The sequence below is a fragment of the Rhodamnia argentea genome, chromosome 3 (assembly GCF_020921035.1).
Source record: "Rhodamnia argentea isolate NSW1041297 chromosome 3, ASM2092103v1, whole genome shotgun sequence".
In the NCBI taxonomy this organism is placed as follows: domain Eukaryota; kingdom Viridiplantae; phylum Streptophyta; class Magnoliopsida; order Myrtales; family Myrtaceae; genus Rhodamnia; species Rhodamnia argentea.
The window spans coordinates 3,083,391-3,099,918 of NC_063152.1; the positions used below are offsets into that span (position 1 = coordinate 3,083,391).

At 43.5% G+C, this 16,528-nt stretch overlaps 2 protein-coding genes across 2 annotated transcripts; both read right to left on the minus strand.

Annotated features, from left to right (window-relative positions):
- Window positions 1–918: 918 nt before the first annotated feature.
- On the minus strand, window positions 919–5,816 carry LOC115752440 (disease resistance protein RPV1-like). Its single transcript, XM_030690623.2, has 4 exons — window positions 5,230–5,816; window positions 3,513–4,635; window positions 2,572–2,853; window positions 919–2,490 (listed from the first exon to the last, which is right to left on the minus strand). The coding sequence occupies exons 1-4, from the start codon at window positions 5,814–5,816 to the stop codon at window positions 919–921; spliced, it is 3,564 nt and encodes a 1,187-aa protein (XP_030546483.1).
- A 7,206-nt stretch (window positions 5,817–13,022) lies between these two features.
- LOC115752442 (disease resistance protein L6-like) lies at window positions 13,023–16,214 on the minus strand. The gene is made up of 4 exons (XM_048276227.1): window positions 15,748–16,214; window positions 14,431–15,556; window positions 13,994–14,293; window positions 13,023–13,895 (listed from the first exon to the last, which is right to left on the minus strand). The coding sequence occupies exons 1-4, from the start codon at window positions 16,212–16,214 to the stop codon at window positions 13,023–13,025; spliced, it is 2,766 nt and encodes a 921-aa protein (XP_048132184.1).
- Window positions 16,215–16,528: the final 314 nt, after the last annotated feature.

Below are 16,528 nucleotides of genomic sequence, written 5' to 3' on the forward strand. Positions count from 1 at the left end.
GAGTGAATCATAGTATTTAAATCTCTTTTGCTCCCCTTTTCGCCAACTATCTTTAGCTTCTTCTGTCCATCCGAACCCACGCTTATGATTGGACTTTGTCTCTTGAATTGTGGCTCTCCAAAAGTCGTCCCTGCAGCGTGCTTGAAGTTGACGCAAACTAGTTAATGCAAAATAATAGTACCTTATTCATGATTTTTGTTCGGGTATCTTAATTCTCTTACGCAATGAAATGGCTAAATGAAACTGTCAAAATTTAGATGTCAACGAACATAAACAACAGACGTACTCTTGCAACAGGCATGTGGCAGCAACACAGGTGCTTTTGCAGTTTGTATCTTCCCACATTGCCGAGAATTTACCCGCTCAGATCTTTTCAATCACCACTGGCTCCAATCTTCGTCGATTTGGTAGCCTGCTCATGTTCGCAATCAGAATCTCCTCGATCGTTTATCTTCAAATCGCGGTGTCAATTTCAAACTTGATTACTTCCATGATCCCATCAATCTCAACTAGCACTAATCAAGACAAGGACTTTGCGTGCGCGGTCCACAGTATGTTGGCGCCACTGATGAGGAAAAATCCTCATGCGCGCTAAGCCATAGGAGTGACAGAAGAAGATCCTGTAACTTAGATGCAGTATAAATGATATATCTATTTAGGGGTTTAGAATTGATCCCTAATTTTCTTATGTAATAAATGATAAAAGGGAAAATAGTCAAAATTTAGGAGCCAACTAACCTCAGACAAGTGTAAGACACGAATGTGGCACGCCCAATGATTGCCGTACCAGAATATGAAACACTACATGATAGAAGAGAGGAATGGCGTGCACTTATTTTAGAATCTGTCGAAACTCAATCGCCATAAACCTCAGAGAAGGCCGCGAATCAAACACTTCATGTGACCACATGATCAAACTCATGGGGATGTACTCCAACGTTTCCTGATTCTCTGCTGGGCATCTGTTACTCTTGATGATCTTTTAGCCTCATAGTCAGTCACGTGCAGCTCCTCCAAGGATGTCAATTTCTCGAGGCCTTCGAAATCCTGGATCTTTGGGCACCCATGGATTTCCAGGGCTTTCAACATGGTGAGGTTGGATATGTTGGGTAACTTGTTGAGGGAATTGCAGTTGTTGAGAGACAATCTCTTCAATGATTTCAATTTGGAAAGGCCTTTGAGATGTACTATCGGGCAATATGACACGACCAAGATCTCTAGGCTAGTCAGCCATCCGAGCCCTTCAATCTCTTCGACAGCCGAGTTCAAGAGCTCCAGCTCCAACATGTTATTCAAGTTGTGAACCGTCGGCAAACTCTTCAGCGACAAACAACCGTGGATTGACAGGACAGACAATGATGAGGGAAGCCCCGATACTCCTTGAAGATTTGCGCCCGTCAGGACGACTTTCTTGAGCTGAGGATTGCATTCAGAACTGTACTCAAATCGCAATGTAACGATTTGGGAATGAGACAACTCTAAGCTCTTGAGCTTCGGAAACCTTACTGTCCAAGGAGACTGCGATGAAGGAGGAAGCTTCTTGGGATTTTCATGGCCTAAGGTCAAGTCTTCCAATTCAACTAAATTCTCAATATCTGGGATTAAGCTCATCTTCTTTGAACTTAATTGCAGACGAGTCAAACTGGAGGGAAGCAGAGGCAATGTTTCAAGGTTGTCGCAAGCAAGTAAATCGAGGGTCTGGAGATGGCTTAGCAACTGGATTGACTCTGGTAGGCTCGAAACACCAGTATATCCTAGCCTCAAAATTTTCAGGAATTGTAGATTCTCAATGTTACTAGGAACGCTTCCCTCCAAACTCCTACAGTGGGAGGCATGGATCTCTTCCAGCTTCCTTAGCTTGCCAATGGCACTAGGAAAGTTTCTCACATGACAACGCTCCATCTTAAGAACTCTCAGTAGCCGCAGGTCACTCATGGAGTCGGGCAGTTCCAAAATAAGCGTACCCGATAAGTCCAACTCCACCAATGAGTATCCTAATTTGCCGATAGAATCTGGCAGTTTCTCTATCTCTTGGCAGTCCCTCAACGACAGCCGTTTAAGTTTCACCAAACTTCCGATTGAATCAGGGAGTTCAAAGATCTTCGCATTGTCCAGTAAGAGCATCGAAAGAGCTTCTAAACGAATGGACAAGGGCAGCTTAATTAGTGAGTAGCAATTGGAGGCACCAAGAGTTTCGAGTTTCTTCAAACGAGCTATCGATTCAGGGATTTCGTGTATGGAGGTACCATCTATGAGAAGCTCTTTCAGTGATTCCATATCACCGATTCCCTGTGGCAACATACTGAGATTGCTGCAGGATCTCACATTCAAGGAAACCAAGGATCGTAGACGACAAACTGAAGGATCTATCTTGACCAATTGAGAGCAGCCTTCAAGAATCAACATCTCCAACAGCGGGTAACCGGAGAAGTTGGGAGTTATCAGCATTTCATCACACCCTGTGAGGTTCAAAACTTTCAATCGTGGCATCTGCAATCCAAAATAGAAAAGATTTCAGGAAAAGCTAATTCCCGGTGATGAGTCGAAGGAAATGAAATATTTCCATGTCACCTGGATTCGACTCCATCCCCAGTCTTGATTGACCTTGCTCCCCGATAAATCAAGAATCACCAAGTTCTTCAGATGCAAGTTCACAGCTTCAAAGGTTGCCGGGCACCCTCGCCAGTTGAGCCACCTTAAATTGGAAAGTAGATCCATGAAATTTCCCCCGATGTTTGCCTTGTCCAATTTGAGGAACCTCAGCTTGGACAGGCTTTCAAATTCTTCACGAGTGAAAGTATTGTCTGAACCATTGTTGAACTTGAGACAGAGGGCTTGAACCATTTTCGGTCCCTGTATATTCAAAGAAGAAAAGTGAGTTCTAGTGGGGGTAAGCGGTTCTAGATTCCTTACAAGTTCCACCCGAAACCTGGAACCTGGAACCCGGAACCTACCAATCAAAATAGGTTTCTTATTTTTTAGAACCTCTTTCACCGGTTCTAGGGTTGGTTCCAGGATGATCGGGAGCCTGCCAATTTCTTTTCTTTTTTCATTTTTAATTAAGCAAAATGAGAGTGAATGCTGCAACTGCTAAGGAAAAGTAAAGGTGAGCAGTTTCGGGTTCCGTACAAGTTACATTTATAATCTGAAACCAACCCATTGGAACAAGTTCCTCATTTTTTGGAACATTGAACCTAAAAATTTGTTTGGCTCCAGATTATATATTCATCATCGGATACCATGGAACATTGTAGGATCGTGTGAAGACATATCAAGAAAAACACAAAAAATTATTTTAGGATCCAAGTTCCGGTGAGTGGAACCTAAAACCTACCTGTCGAAACAGATTCCTCAATTTTTGGAACCTAGAACCTACCCTACATACCTTGGAATCCGGAACCGGACTGCGGTTCCCGATTCCGCCCTAGAACGATGCTTACCCCTAAGTTCTAGTGTTTAGAGTCAGCAAGGAAGTATGGCATAGATGGAATTCAAAATCAAGGATATTTTACCTCTTTGCTCCTTAAGGTATCGAGGGCTTCCTTGTGATTCCACACCCTGCTGCGCCTCCCGGGGTTCGCGGGGTCTTCCTTGCAGACAATTGCTCGACCAAGGTCTCTTAATGGATTATAAACCGAGAGCTTGTTATTCTCTTCGATCTTCACCAGAGACTTGAGAAGGAGACTCTCGATACCACTACTAGGATAAAAACCGCAGTCTTCCCACATGTAGAAGGGATTTGTCTTGTCCTTTCCTATAAAGAAACAAGCTATATCGAGAAATATATCCTTTGTCCCTTGATCTAGAGCTTCATAGCTAGTCATCAATATTCGGTGGACGGTATCAACTCGCTCTTTCTTCAGTTTCTTTAACGTCTCATTCCATTTTCTTTTGTTTTGTCTGTACAGATATGATCCTACAACCTCAATTGCTATAGGAAGCCCTGCAGTTTTGGAAACAATTTTCCTGGACAGACGACCATAGCCTTCATGGGGAGAACTTCCCCCAAAAGCATGTTGACAGAAAAGACGGAAGCCTTGATCAGAATCCATAGGCTCAACTTCGTAAGTTTTAAACACTTTAGGGATATTGAGAAGACCGGCATTTCTGGTGGTTACAATGACCCTGCTTCTCGAACCAAACCAGTTTAGATTCCCAGCAAATGCTTCGAGTTGATGCCTCTCATCGACATCATCGAGCACAATGAGAACTCTCATAATGCGAAACCTATGTTTGATGTAGTAAATACCTTCTTCTAAGGAACCCAAGCTTATGGGTTCTTGGTTTAGCAGGTCAGAAACCAGTTGGCTTTGCAGATTCTCCAGGGGCTTGGTTTTCGATATCTCTCGGATGTTTCCCAGAAAGCTACAGCCTTCAAACAGAGGATATAGTTGGTTGTAAACGAACTTTGCAAGAGTCGTTTTCCCAATCCCCCCAATGCCATGTATTCCGACCATTCGGACCTTGTTGCCGCGTATTTCAACCACTTGTTTGTTGTGATAGTCGACATCAAGGCTTGGCATCATGTTAACAAATTGATTCTCAAGTCCAACTAGCATGGAAGTACCAACGAGTTCAGCTTCCTTCAGCAGCCTAGTCACATAGGAGACAAGCTCGGAAATGAGCCTGCCATCCCTGACAATGAAAATTGAGTCAATGAAAACACTGTGCTACCATGAGAAAGTAAAGAAAGAAATAACAAGAAAGAAGACTACTCGAGTTATAACCAATTAGCGACCCACGAAGACAAGGCAACGTAAGAAAAAAAGTCCCGTACAACTATGACGAACAGAATCAATGAATAAAGAATTAAGAGTCTGTATAAATTTGTGGGATAGCGTATGCTCCACATGAGTTCTGATCATGATTCGGGTCGTCTATTTTTATGTCGGACCCAGTAACCACACGAGGTTGTTGTCTCTAAGGACTTGAGTAGTCATCCAAACGTCCTATTTCAATACAATAAGTGACTGGTTCTCCTACAACATTTGCTGCTACAATCAAATTAAGGACAATGTTTTGAAGAAATCACAATCGCACTTTCATATGGAGCAAAGCATAGACCAGTGTGCGTTCTGGACCGGCCAGAAACTAATCGGGTGCTCATAAAGTCTCAAATGCTCCATTATTGAACAAGATAATCTACAACAACTTCACAATTCAACATCAGTCACTGCACACTGGAATTTGTAAGGAGATACAAGCAAAAGGAAAGTGGAGTAGAGTTACTGGTCGCTTGCGTGGTCAAGACAATATCTCTTCAAATGTCCAATATCATGGAGGACGGACTTCCAGGAGTCGAGTAGCGTGCTATCGATCTGGTGATCCCCGGAGCCAATGTCGGAGGGGTTGATGCCATAGAAAATGGGAATGATGGCAAGGTTCTTGGTGCCCCTGCAATCCAACATCTTGGCCAGGCCCATGAGGCAGCTCTTGCTGGCAACGTACTCCGGCGAGATGATCGGTATCGAGATCTTCGACTGTCCAATCGCTTCCACCAGGGCGGGGTCTATTTCCTTATCTGCCTTGGGCTCCTTTTTGTCTTTGAACACTCTTATCCCGGCATCGGTCAAGCCGGCGAAGAGGCGATTCGCTAAATGCCTTTTCGTATCCGCTCCTCTAAAGCCGGTGAGAAGGCTATTCACGAAATCCTTCATGGGATGTGTGCTCGAGCGCGCATCTCTAAAGCCGGCAACAAGGCGATTCCCGAAGTGCTGCCTGCGCGAATTCGCTCCTCTAAAGCTCAAGACCACTTCGTACCGTGGTCGCACAGACGAAGCGGGTAACGGGGATGGTGAATCATTGGTAACGTCCATGGTCGAGAATTGGAGGGTATTGCCTGAATCTGTTTGTTTCTCTCTCTCTCTCTCTCTCTCTCTCTCTCTCTCTCTCTCTCTTTTTCTGGAGGGAAGAAGGAGCAAAGCTTCCAAGTACCAGAACGCTATAAAAAGAGAACGAAAGTTTTCAGTCCTAAATCTTGAACGACCTGGACGTTGACCAGCAGTGGTCTTGACTTGCAGTTGGTGCCGGTCGTTTATTATTCTCAGTCATTGCAGTCGCTGAGACTGGTCACCCATTTTTCCCCAAAAGACAAATAATTAACTACTCCATCGAAAAATGACTGGAGCTTCTTCGTTGCCCATCGATGTCCTCACCTGCTCAATATATAAGCTGCTCATAATTAACCACTATGACTAATTTTAGTTCCATAAAATGGTCAAATTTATGAATATCTCACTAATAAGGAGCAATTTGGGTTCTCTCTAGACTCAGGACATATGTGAGGGGTTGTGCTCTAATTTCCTTTGAAAGATTCTTTATCGCTTGAATGTCGTTGCTGGGCAGTTTGATTGGAATTGTCTTACACAATATGACTTAGTGCTACGCAATTAAGGGAATGGCACACTAATGCATGCTAAAACACGCAATTAAGGGGTTGATGCATCGACATCAATCAAAATCATGAGTGAATTTTTCAGCATACTAAAATCAAGAGATTGACAATTCTTATAGTATAATGATTTTTTTCATTTGTTATTTTCGTTGTTATAATGTTTCCTTGTGTTGTGTGCATTGTGATTTCACTCTCTTTATTTCCTATTCCTTTTCTTCCTCTTCCCCCCTCTCTCTCTCTCCTTTTTCTCCCCTTGATTCGCGACCACGTTTCCCTCTTGTCTCCCACATTTTGTCCACTCCTTTGTTTATTGTTATAGACCAAGACCATCTCTCTCTCTCTCTCTCTCTCTCTCTCTCTCTCTCTCTCTCTCTCTCTCTCTTTTCTTGTTCCACCGTCTAATTTATCTTACTTTTCTCATCTTTCCAAATAGATTTCCATCAATTGTTATTTTTTCTTATATTTTCTAATATTTTTCCAACAATCTTAAGGACAATTACCTTATAAATTCTCAAACTGGAATTGTTATTGCTACCACGCTTTTGGAATTGAATGAGAACTCGAAGATGGCGAAAGACAAGTATTGCATATTCATGGGACATTACTAAGCATCGGCACAAAAGAGTTTTTGGTCTTTTCGGTAAGGTTATTGAGTGGAAGGTAAAACCGTAAAATTGTAATTTGGGGCTTCGATACATATGTTTGTTTTCTCGAGGGTAAGTTGGACGTTTGTAGGTGTTTTCTCTCTCAAGTTCATGATGACTTTTAGTAACCATGTATAGGACTGGAAATTGGGGCGCTTAATGATTTGCTGTCTGTGTTACTGAAAATAGTTTCCATTGGTCCTTAGCTCTTCCTGTGCTGCTATTAAAATTTGTTTTTAATTAGATGTGCAGTCATGAGGTCAGTTAATAACCCAATTTTTTATTAATTGCGAACAGCCAATTTTGAGTGAAGATATGAAGTGATAATGAATCGGTTTAGGAGCACTGGCTATAGTAAAATTGTTCTCTCCCCTTTTTTTTTTAATGATACGGTAATTGCATTCGTACTGATGGTTCTCTAGCAATTCCATTTTGAATTGGGATTAAAAGGAAAATGAAACATGTATTTATCTCAGTTAGAACCGTGACTTGCATGAACAAGACACTCGTCGTTCATGTCAAATGATTTCGTTCAAGTTCGATGTAATGATTGATAAAGAGAATCACGGTCATAGATTGCATCTAGTTGATCCTCAAAGCTTCGGGCTACTCTCCTTTGGATTAAATAGTGATGTACATGGTTCGAATATACTAGATTCCTGCCTGTTGTTGCTGTACATGTTCAGAAGACGGTGGAGTCATGGCTATAAATCTTGTGCGTGCTTGAAACTTGCGGAATACCTTGTCTCAATCGCTTTCATGCCTTCAATTGGTTAGATTCATGATAATATGAGTTGTCCATGATTTGAATTTGTTTGAAGGTGTTCATGCTTGCTGTCCATATATATTTTTGTTCAACTAATGATGGTTTAGTCTCGTTTGGATGTTACTTTTGTAATATCGGCAAATATATTCACGTCGGGTGAATTCGAGTGAAATCATGTTACTACTTCGCCAAATATTTCTATTGGATTTTCATGTTATTCGGGAAACCATAAACTATGGCATCCCGCATAGTAGATTTTCCGTTGTAGCAAAAAGGAGACAATAATGCTAACTGAATCTAGATTCAAAGTGGATATGTGTTCACCAATGGTGGGATTGCTATGACTTGAAAATCAGCCAAACAAAAATTGTGGGGGGAAATTATCATCCTGCTAAATCAAAAGTTTACTTGTTTGAAGCAGATAATTTGATAACGTAAATGATATGGTCATTCCCAACCCATATTGTGGCCAAGTGAAAGAGGGTAGTAAACTCGGTTTTGATATAGTGATGCACTATTAAAATTTGTGTCCTTCCTAAGGTGAGAATAGTGCAAGACTACAAAGAAAAAGAGGCTTTGTGACGCCCTGAAAATTCGTTGTCCGTAGAGTGCCCGAATTCAATAAAAATGATAAAAATTGAATTTCAGTCGGTACAAAATTTTGGATCGTAAGAACATAAATGACAATTATTTAAACGATTTTCGAGTTATCGTTAGGTTTAGATTAGATTTCGATAATCTTAGTCGTTGCGAATTAGGATTGAAATCTTCGCGCTCGAGCCTACTTCCGGACCGAGCCAAACCCATGAAAATCCGAATTTTATTCTCGGTCAGCATTGAGCCAAAAATACATTCTGTCCCGATTTATCATTTGACTTTTGTGCCCTCCAATTATTCACTAAAGTCCAAAATAATTCAAAACCTCCAAGTGGGCCCCACCAGCTTTCACATCACTGCCCATCACTCATCTTCTCTCTCCTCTCCCCTCTTCCTCCTCCCCCCCCACCCCCGGCGGCTCGCGACCAGGGGTCCGTATGATAACGTTCCTGTTCCCGGGAACATATTTAGAACAGAAATATTTTTTTGTGTTTTCGTTCCCGGTTACAATTTTCAAGAACAGAAACGTGTTTGGCAAGTAAAAAAAAAAATACTTTTTTAACCAAAAGGAAGGATTTGAAACCGGCAACCGGCGGCCGACAAGGGTGGAGGGCGGCGATCGGCAGCAGCGATGGGCTACCAGCGGGCGGTGACGGGCGACCAGCGGCGGCGGCGGCGACGGGGCGACCGGCGGCAGCGGCTGCCGGCGTCCGGCGGTGGCGGCGGGTGGTGAGCGACCGGCGGCAGGCGGCCGCGTCAACTCCTCGCGGACGATGGTGGGCCGTGGTGGCTTGACAAATTCGCCCTCGAGTTGTTTCCAAAAAGTGTTCCGAAGAACATGAAACAAGTTTTTTTTGTTCCTTAATTTTGCTTCAAAAGTGTTCTTTTTTTCAAAAATGTTCTCCGGAACACTTTTGGAACATTTTTTTATCATACGCGTTTTTGTTTCGAAAGTGTTCCGGGAACACTTTCGGAACAGAAACACTTTCCAGGGAGTGTTACCATACGGACCCCAGACGTCCCCTCCCCTTTTTTTCCCTCCCGTTCATCATCTCCTTCCATGATCCCCCTCACCTTCTTCTTTTTATTTTGAGCGACCAGCCCCTTCGCCCGACTTCGCCGGCCAGCCACCACCACAGCTTCGCCTCGCTCGCCTTCTCTGCCCGGCTCGTCGGCCCGTCGCTAGTCAATCGCCGCCGCGCCTCGCCGCCTCGCGGACGCGACTTCCGGCTCGGCCCGTCGACCCCTCCACCTCACTGCTCGTCCGTCGCTCGGCCGCTACTCTACCTCCACTGTCGCCGCACCCGGAGCCCGCCAGCCGCTGTCCCGAGCAAGTCCACCCCGTGGCCCCTTCGACCTCACCCCCTCCTTTCCGCCTCGGTCCCAACAGCCCCCGAGACCCCCCACCGCACATCTCGGCCGCCGAAAGCCCCAAATCCGGTACCTCGGTCGAGTCCCGACGCCACCCTCAACCTTCTCGGTTGCGAGCTCGGGTCCCCGACGCCTATCCGACTCGGATCCGAGCCGTTTCGCAGAAATTACTGTTCGGTGAACGATGCAGTGAATAGTACCATGAATGGTGTCGATGAACAGCAATCATGAACAATGCCGGAGAACAGTGCCGACGAATAGTGATCGTGAACAGTAGCCCCCGACCGTGAACAGTGTTCTCTCAATCCGAAAGTCTAGTGCCCGAGCTAATTTTATTGTGAGTTAAACTCCTAAACCCCGATTAGGGCGCTAATTGCGCTCAGTAATAGTTAATTAGCGTAATTAGCAATTTAGGATGTTTAGGTAGATTAATTGTGGTCGGATTAGATAGAACTTGGGTTTAAGATATATGACCACAATTATTTAAGATGGTTTGACTAGTTAATTCGCCTGTGGCTAATTGTTGTGTAGACTGGATCGATTGTTTGGGCAGTGATTGCCGATGTTTGATCGCGAGCGAGCGATAGGTCAGAGCCGAGCGTGCGACTTTTAATTGGCTGAAATTGGATTAATAATTATCGTTGAGATTATTAATCGTGTTAATTAATCCGTGGTGATTGAATGTTTGATCGAAGGCTTGATGTTGACTGTTGCTTGTTGTGCGAGCGGTTTTGGGTGTCGGGCACCCTGTTTCAAATATAAAGCCGTGTGGATAATATTGTGCATTCATATGATCACATACGGAATTAAATTGCATATTTTAGCATGTAAATGACCGTGGGCCGAGTCTTTGAGCACGTCCGCATGAGCATCCGACTAAAAGTAAAAGATAAAAATTGGTTGGTTGTCGGATGTGCCTTAGTGGTCCTATGATGAGATTAAACCGTGCCGGTTGTACGGGAACTTGACAAGTTTGTAACTTGCCGGTCGTGCGGAACCACACGACTTATCAGAAGCACGTCAATTCGTGCATGTGCTAGTCGTACGGATCACACGAATTGTCGGATGCCGGTCGCAGCTTGTGACCGACCGAAACTCCTTTTTGGAATGCTCATCTGCTATGCCGTGCCGGTCGGACCGGATACATAGCTTTCGGTCGCCGTCGCCGGAAGTAAGGGACGATGTCTAGTCCTACCGGTCGTAGTGTTGGGGCCACACCAATCGTGTGCGCTGACCACGCCCGTCGCGTGGGTCACCGATTAATAAATGGACTTCGTGTGGTGTTCTCTGCATGCAAGTTGATGTGATGCCTTGCCAATTGTTTTTCTGTCATAACTGTTGATTGGAGTCAAGCATTGCATTATGCGTGGCGTAAGACCGGTAAGTTTGCATGTGGTTGAAATATTTGCTTTTGGATGATACGGCTGTTTGCTAGGATGTCCGAGCCACTCAACGCCCTAACCGGGCTTAGGCGTTGACTCACCGAGATTTATTTCTCACCCCGTCGTTGTTAACCCTTTTTCGGGTCCCGAGTGATGGAACCCGTGGAGGTTAGGGCCTGGTTGTTAGAGCAGTTTTTGGGAGTAGATGAGAGCTTAACCTTACCGGACCGTATTTCTTTTTGAGGTCTTAGTGAGCCACCCTAAAGAATGTGGTTGTTTATGTCTTCTATAGCTCAATAGGGTCAAAACTCATCTGCTTTGACTTATGAAATGAAATTGTCTTTTGTGAATGACTTTCGTGTCTATTTCCTACTTTACTATCCCATGTTGTTTGTTGATTGGAGAGTTCACGTTTCCGCGTGTCTTGTAAGTGCGAAGGTCGATAGCCTACCCGAGACGTTATCTTGTGTGACCTATGGCGAATTGGTGGGGATGTCGTGAACTCAAGAGTTGGGGCGTGACAGGCTTAGCTAAGCTCTTAATAATTTCGAAACTGTTATAAGTGGTGTATTAAGCTACAAAATACACTTGAATGAATCACCTATGTAAGTGTGGAGTGGGGCCACTCCTATTAAAATTATTGGCGATATTCTCTAAATCATTTATGAATAAACCAAGCATACGCATGGCCTATTAGCGCAAAACCACATTGAACAACGATTCTTGTGAGAGTATAATATGATTGGTAAAAGTTATAATTCACAAAAAAGAATTCTTGGTTCATAGAAGTTTCAAACTTCACCAATGATTTCATGAATAATATTTCATTTTTTCTAAGGCTGGTTTATAGGCTAACAAACACTAGTTACGATGCATTACGCTCCAATAACCCATCACTATTCTATTTTTACTTCTCAAAATTTTTTGAAATATGTGGGGGAATGATGGATATTTTAGCCCTTTTGAAATATTTGACAAAAATGATTTTGATAGTTATAACCATCATGAAAGCCATCACTTTGTAATGGCTTTGTAATGGCTTTATAACGATTTCCTAATGGCTTTATAACGGCATTATAATGGCTTTGTAATGTTTGATTTATTTTCATAAATCCTCATTATTTTAGAACCACTTTATAACGGTTTCACAATGGGTCTTTCTTTCGTTGGAGTATAGACTTCAAACCACAATTCTTTAAGTATCTAAGAGAATTTTTTTTCGTTTCTCTTCTACACATAACATTGTTCCCATTCTTTTCGATATGAGTATAGAAGAAGATCTTATGTATCTTAATAAATCATTAGAATTTTCATTAATTGTCTTTTATCAATGAATCATTAGGATTTTTATTAATTGTCTTTTATCCCAGGTCGGCCAACTAACTCAAAAAGAAATAACAAAGCTTCTTTCGTTCTTGATCTCCCAACTCAAAAATCGTATTCAAATAGACTTTCTATAATCTCAGAATTTACGGAGAAAGACATATCATATGTATTTCCTCTAGCTTGAATAGCTCAACAAGAATTTAGAAAAAAAAAAATCAGCAAAAATTAATGAAAGAAACAAACGCTAGCCAATCATTTCCTCAAGCGAAGACCCAGTTACTGAGGATACAAGTGATGACGAGGGCGTCAGAGGCAACCGTCGACTGAAGAGCACCCTTCCCTTCCACCACCCTGGGCCTGGACTCTGATAATAATGTTGGATGGTTTTGGATCTCTCTCATCTCAAAAATTAGCTCAAATGATGGGGTTTTCTCTTATACTTATAAATCAGCCACCAGTCCCTTTCACAATCGATATAAAATAACCCCAACAGGGTCCTTACAAAAAAGCACATAGAGTCTCTCAAAAATTTTGTCTAGAATCTAATTATCATCTCTAATAATCAAACTAAAGGGCAACTTGTTGGGTAAACTCCGAATGTTGTAGCATCTGCCGATGTGGAGTTCCCGGAGACGAGAAAGGCAGGAAATAGTTGCGGGCAAGCTAGAAATCTGAGTGGCGGACAGTTTCAGGATTGCCAAAGACGACAATCTCCAAATGTTAAAGGGGATTTCCCCCTTTAAACTTGGGCATAATGAGAAATCTATCTCTTCCAGCTTCTCCAGGTTCAATATAGCTTCAGGGAACTTCTGTATGAAAGTACGCCTCATCCTAAGCACTTTCATGGCTGTCAAATGCTCGATCGACTTTGGTAACGTCTTAATGTCGGTGTCGGATACATCCAGGAATTGCAGTGACCTGAGCTTCCCAATTCCATCTGGAAGATCGGATAGCCTCCGGCAGTTCTTCAGAGACAGTGTCTTCGGTCGCTTCAGCAATCTGATGGACTTATGGAGGGTCCGGATTGCAGAGCCGTCAAGAGCGAGGTATTTTAGAGACTCTAAGTACCTGAACGAGCTGGATATTTGATGAAGGCGGTTACAATCACGAGCACTGAGAATTTTGAGCTTCCGCATGGAGCCTTCTCGGAAATTGATCTCAGCAATTGCAGTTCCGTCGATCACTAGCTCTTCCAAGCCTCTCATGGGGCTCAAATCTGGCAATTGGTGGAGGAGACTGCACTGCTTCATATTCAAAGAAACCAACTTCTCCAGATTACCAGATGATAGATGGACTAATACTAGTCTAGAGCAACTTTCAAGAATAAGTCTTTCCAGCTCCATTGAAAGAGGAAATTTCGGAGTGGCAATCAGTTGGGCACAACCAGTTAGTTTCAAGACTTTAAGTTTCTTTGCCTACAAGATAAAGAGGATATGATGGTTAAATGTTCTGACAAACATGTCGTCAAGAGAGAAAAAAAAATTTGTATGGGCACAGTGGATTCATTCCTCACCTCCGCAAGCAGCTTCCAACCTCCCCAGCCTCTGTCAACCTGACTCCACGACAAATCAAGAATCACCAGGTTTTGCAAATTCAGAATTAGCGATTGATCGTCAAAATTCTTAGCGCATCCTTCCCAATCAAGCCACCTTAAACTCGAAAGACGATCCCCAAAGTTTCCCTGAATATTGGCTCGATCCAGCTTGAGGAACCTCAAGTTCTCCAAATTACTAAGTTGATTGTGATTAAAACTGATACCTCCTTCGGATCCATCACCAAACTCGAGCCTGAGGCCTTCAACATTCGCAGTACCCTGTTAATAAACAAAATTAACTTGGCGAATAATTGAACGAAAAGAGTCAATGACATTATCGATTGGCATCTAAGGAAGAAATAATGTGGCACAGAGTTGGCGAAGAAATAATGGGGCACAGAGTTGGCAGATGTTACCGTCTCTGTTGTTAGTACATGCAGTGCTTCTTCGTGGTTGCATAGCCTACTGCGATTGCAAGGTTCAGGGTCTTCTCCCTTGACAATTCCACGGCCAAAGTCCTTCAGTACTTTATGCATGCATAGTTTTTTACCCTGTCCAACTTCTACCAGAGACCAGGTGCGAAGAGCTAGAATCGAATTAGAAGGAGAACGCTTAAAGTCATCCCACATGTAAGAGGGGATTTTCTTGTCCTCTCCGATGAAAAAGCATGCTATATCAAGGAATATCTGCTGTGCATTCACATCAAGGTTGATATAGGTCTTCAAGAGGGCTGCTTGGACTCCGCTATGAAGAGCTTCTTTCAATTCGGTCAATATTTCGTTCCACGCCTTCTTTGATTTTGTGAGAAGCAGATACGAACCAACCACATTGAGCGCCAAAGGAAGCCCGTGAGTAACAGCAACTATACCTGTTGACAGATTCTTGAATTTCTCAGGGGGAGAATCCTTTCGAAAAGCATGCCTACATAATAATTTCAGCGCTTCATCTTGTCTCATAGGTTCTAGGGAAAATCCCTCCGCGTCATTGTACTCTTCAAGGACTTTTGGATTCTGGGATGTCACAATGACCCTGCTCCCCCGGCCAAGCCTATTGAGATCTCCGACTAATGCGCTGAGCTGTGTATAATCACACACATCATCAAGGAGGAGGAGGACCTTCATGGGGCGAAACCTGTTCTGAATATGAATCAGAGCTTTGTCAGCAGAATTATACTCTCGGGCATTTCCATGATGGAGGTCGGAAATTAGTTGGTTTTGCACAGACAATATGCCACGACGTTCTATTTCGGCTTGGATCTCCCCAAGAAAGCTACAGCCATCAAACAGATGATAAAGTTGATTATAAACATATTTCGCCAGGACCGTCTTACCCACCCCAGTGATTCCATATATTAGTAACAGCTTGCTACGTGTGTCCCCAATTTTAACAGCTTTCCCATTGCGGTAGTCGACATTCAGCTTCGTCATTATGGCTTGCACATGAGGTTCGACTCCAACGAACTCTTTCGGCACAACTAGGTCCTCCTTGTTCAGCTTCTGCTGAACTTGGCGGACAATTTGCTTTAGGAGCTTCCCAAAAGGCCTGCCAAATGTAAATCGAATCAGAAGGACAGGGAAGAACACCTACTTGTGCGTGATGCAGCCGTTGTCATAGTTATAACAATTAATACATAATTGGGTATGATATTAAACCTAGTTGATGATATCAACGCAAAACTAGTCAATGATGCATGAGAAAAGAGATCTCAAACCAGAGGGTGTGGTGGAAATTACACTTCACTGGCTTGGTGTATATGGTGTCCCTTCAGCCTTCCAATCCGCTGGAGAGCAGACTTCCAGGAGTCAATGAGCCCGTCGTTGTCGCAGCTCTTCTCGTGCTCTTCAAAGGACTTGGCGAAGTAACTGCTGCAGTGGCGTACATCCGACGGGTCGACGTAGTAGAAGATGGGGATGATGGTGTGTTGGTTGTTGTCCACGCACTTCAACATTTGCACCGATTCCCTGAGGCAGCTCTTGCTGGACGCAAAGTCCTCGGAGATTACAGGGATTGATATCTTGGACTGCACGATTGCCGCCATCAGCTCGGGGACGATTTCTTTGCCTCTCTCCAACTCTTCCTCGTCCCTAAAGACGTCAATCCCAACATCAGTCAACATGGTGTACAGGATATCCGCAAAGTCCTTGCGTGTGTTCGGCCCTCTGAAACTCAGGAACACTTCGTACAGTGGCCGTCTAGACATTGACGAGGAATGATTGGTAACCTGATTGACTTCCATAGGTTGTGTAGCAGATGAGAAAGCGTACGAAGGAGCTCGGTCCGCTATGTACACGCGCGTACTTTGGTTCGACCATCCTCACACTTATAGACCAGAGTTCGCCTGGTTTTGGTAAGCAAATCAACAGCTGACTGGTCGGTGGCAGTGGCGCTTGATGATCTTCTCTTTGGTCGCTCTTCTTATTTCAGTTTGCCAAAGACTCAACGGCCACAAGGATCCAGTCGTGGATATGGTTGATCAATTTTCTAAAATGGCTCATTTTTGTACCGTATAGTAAG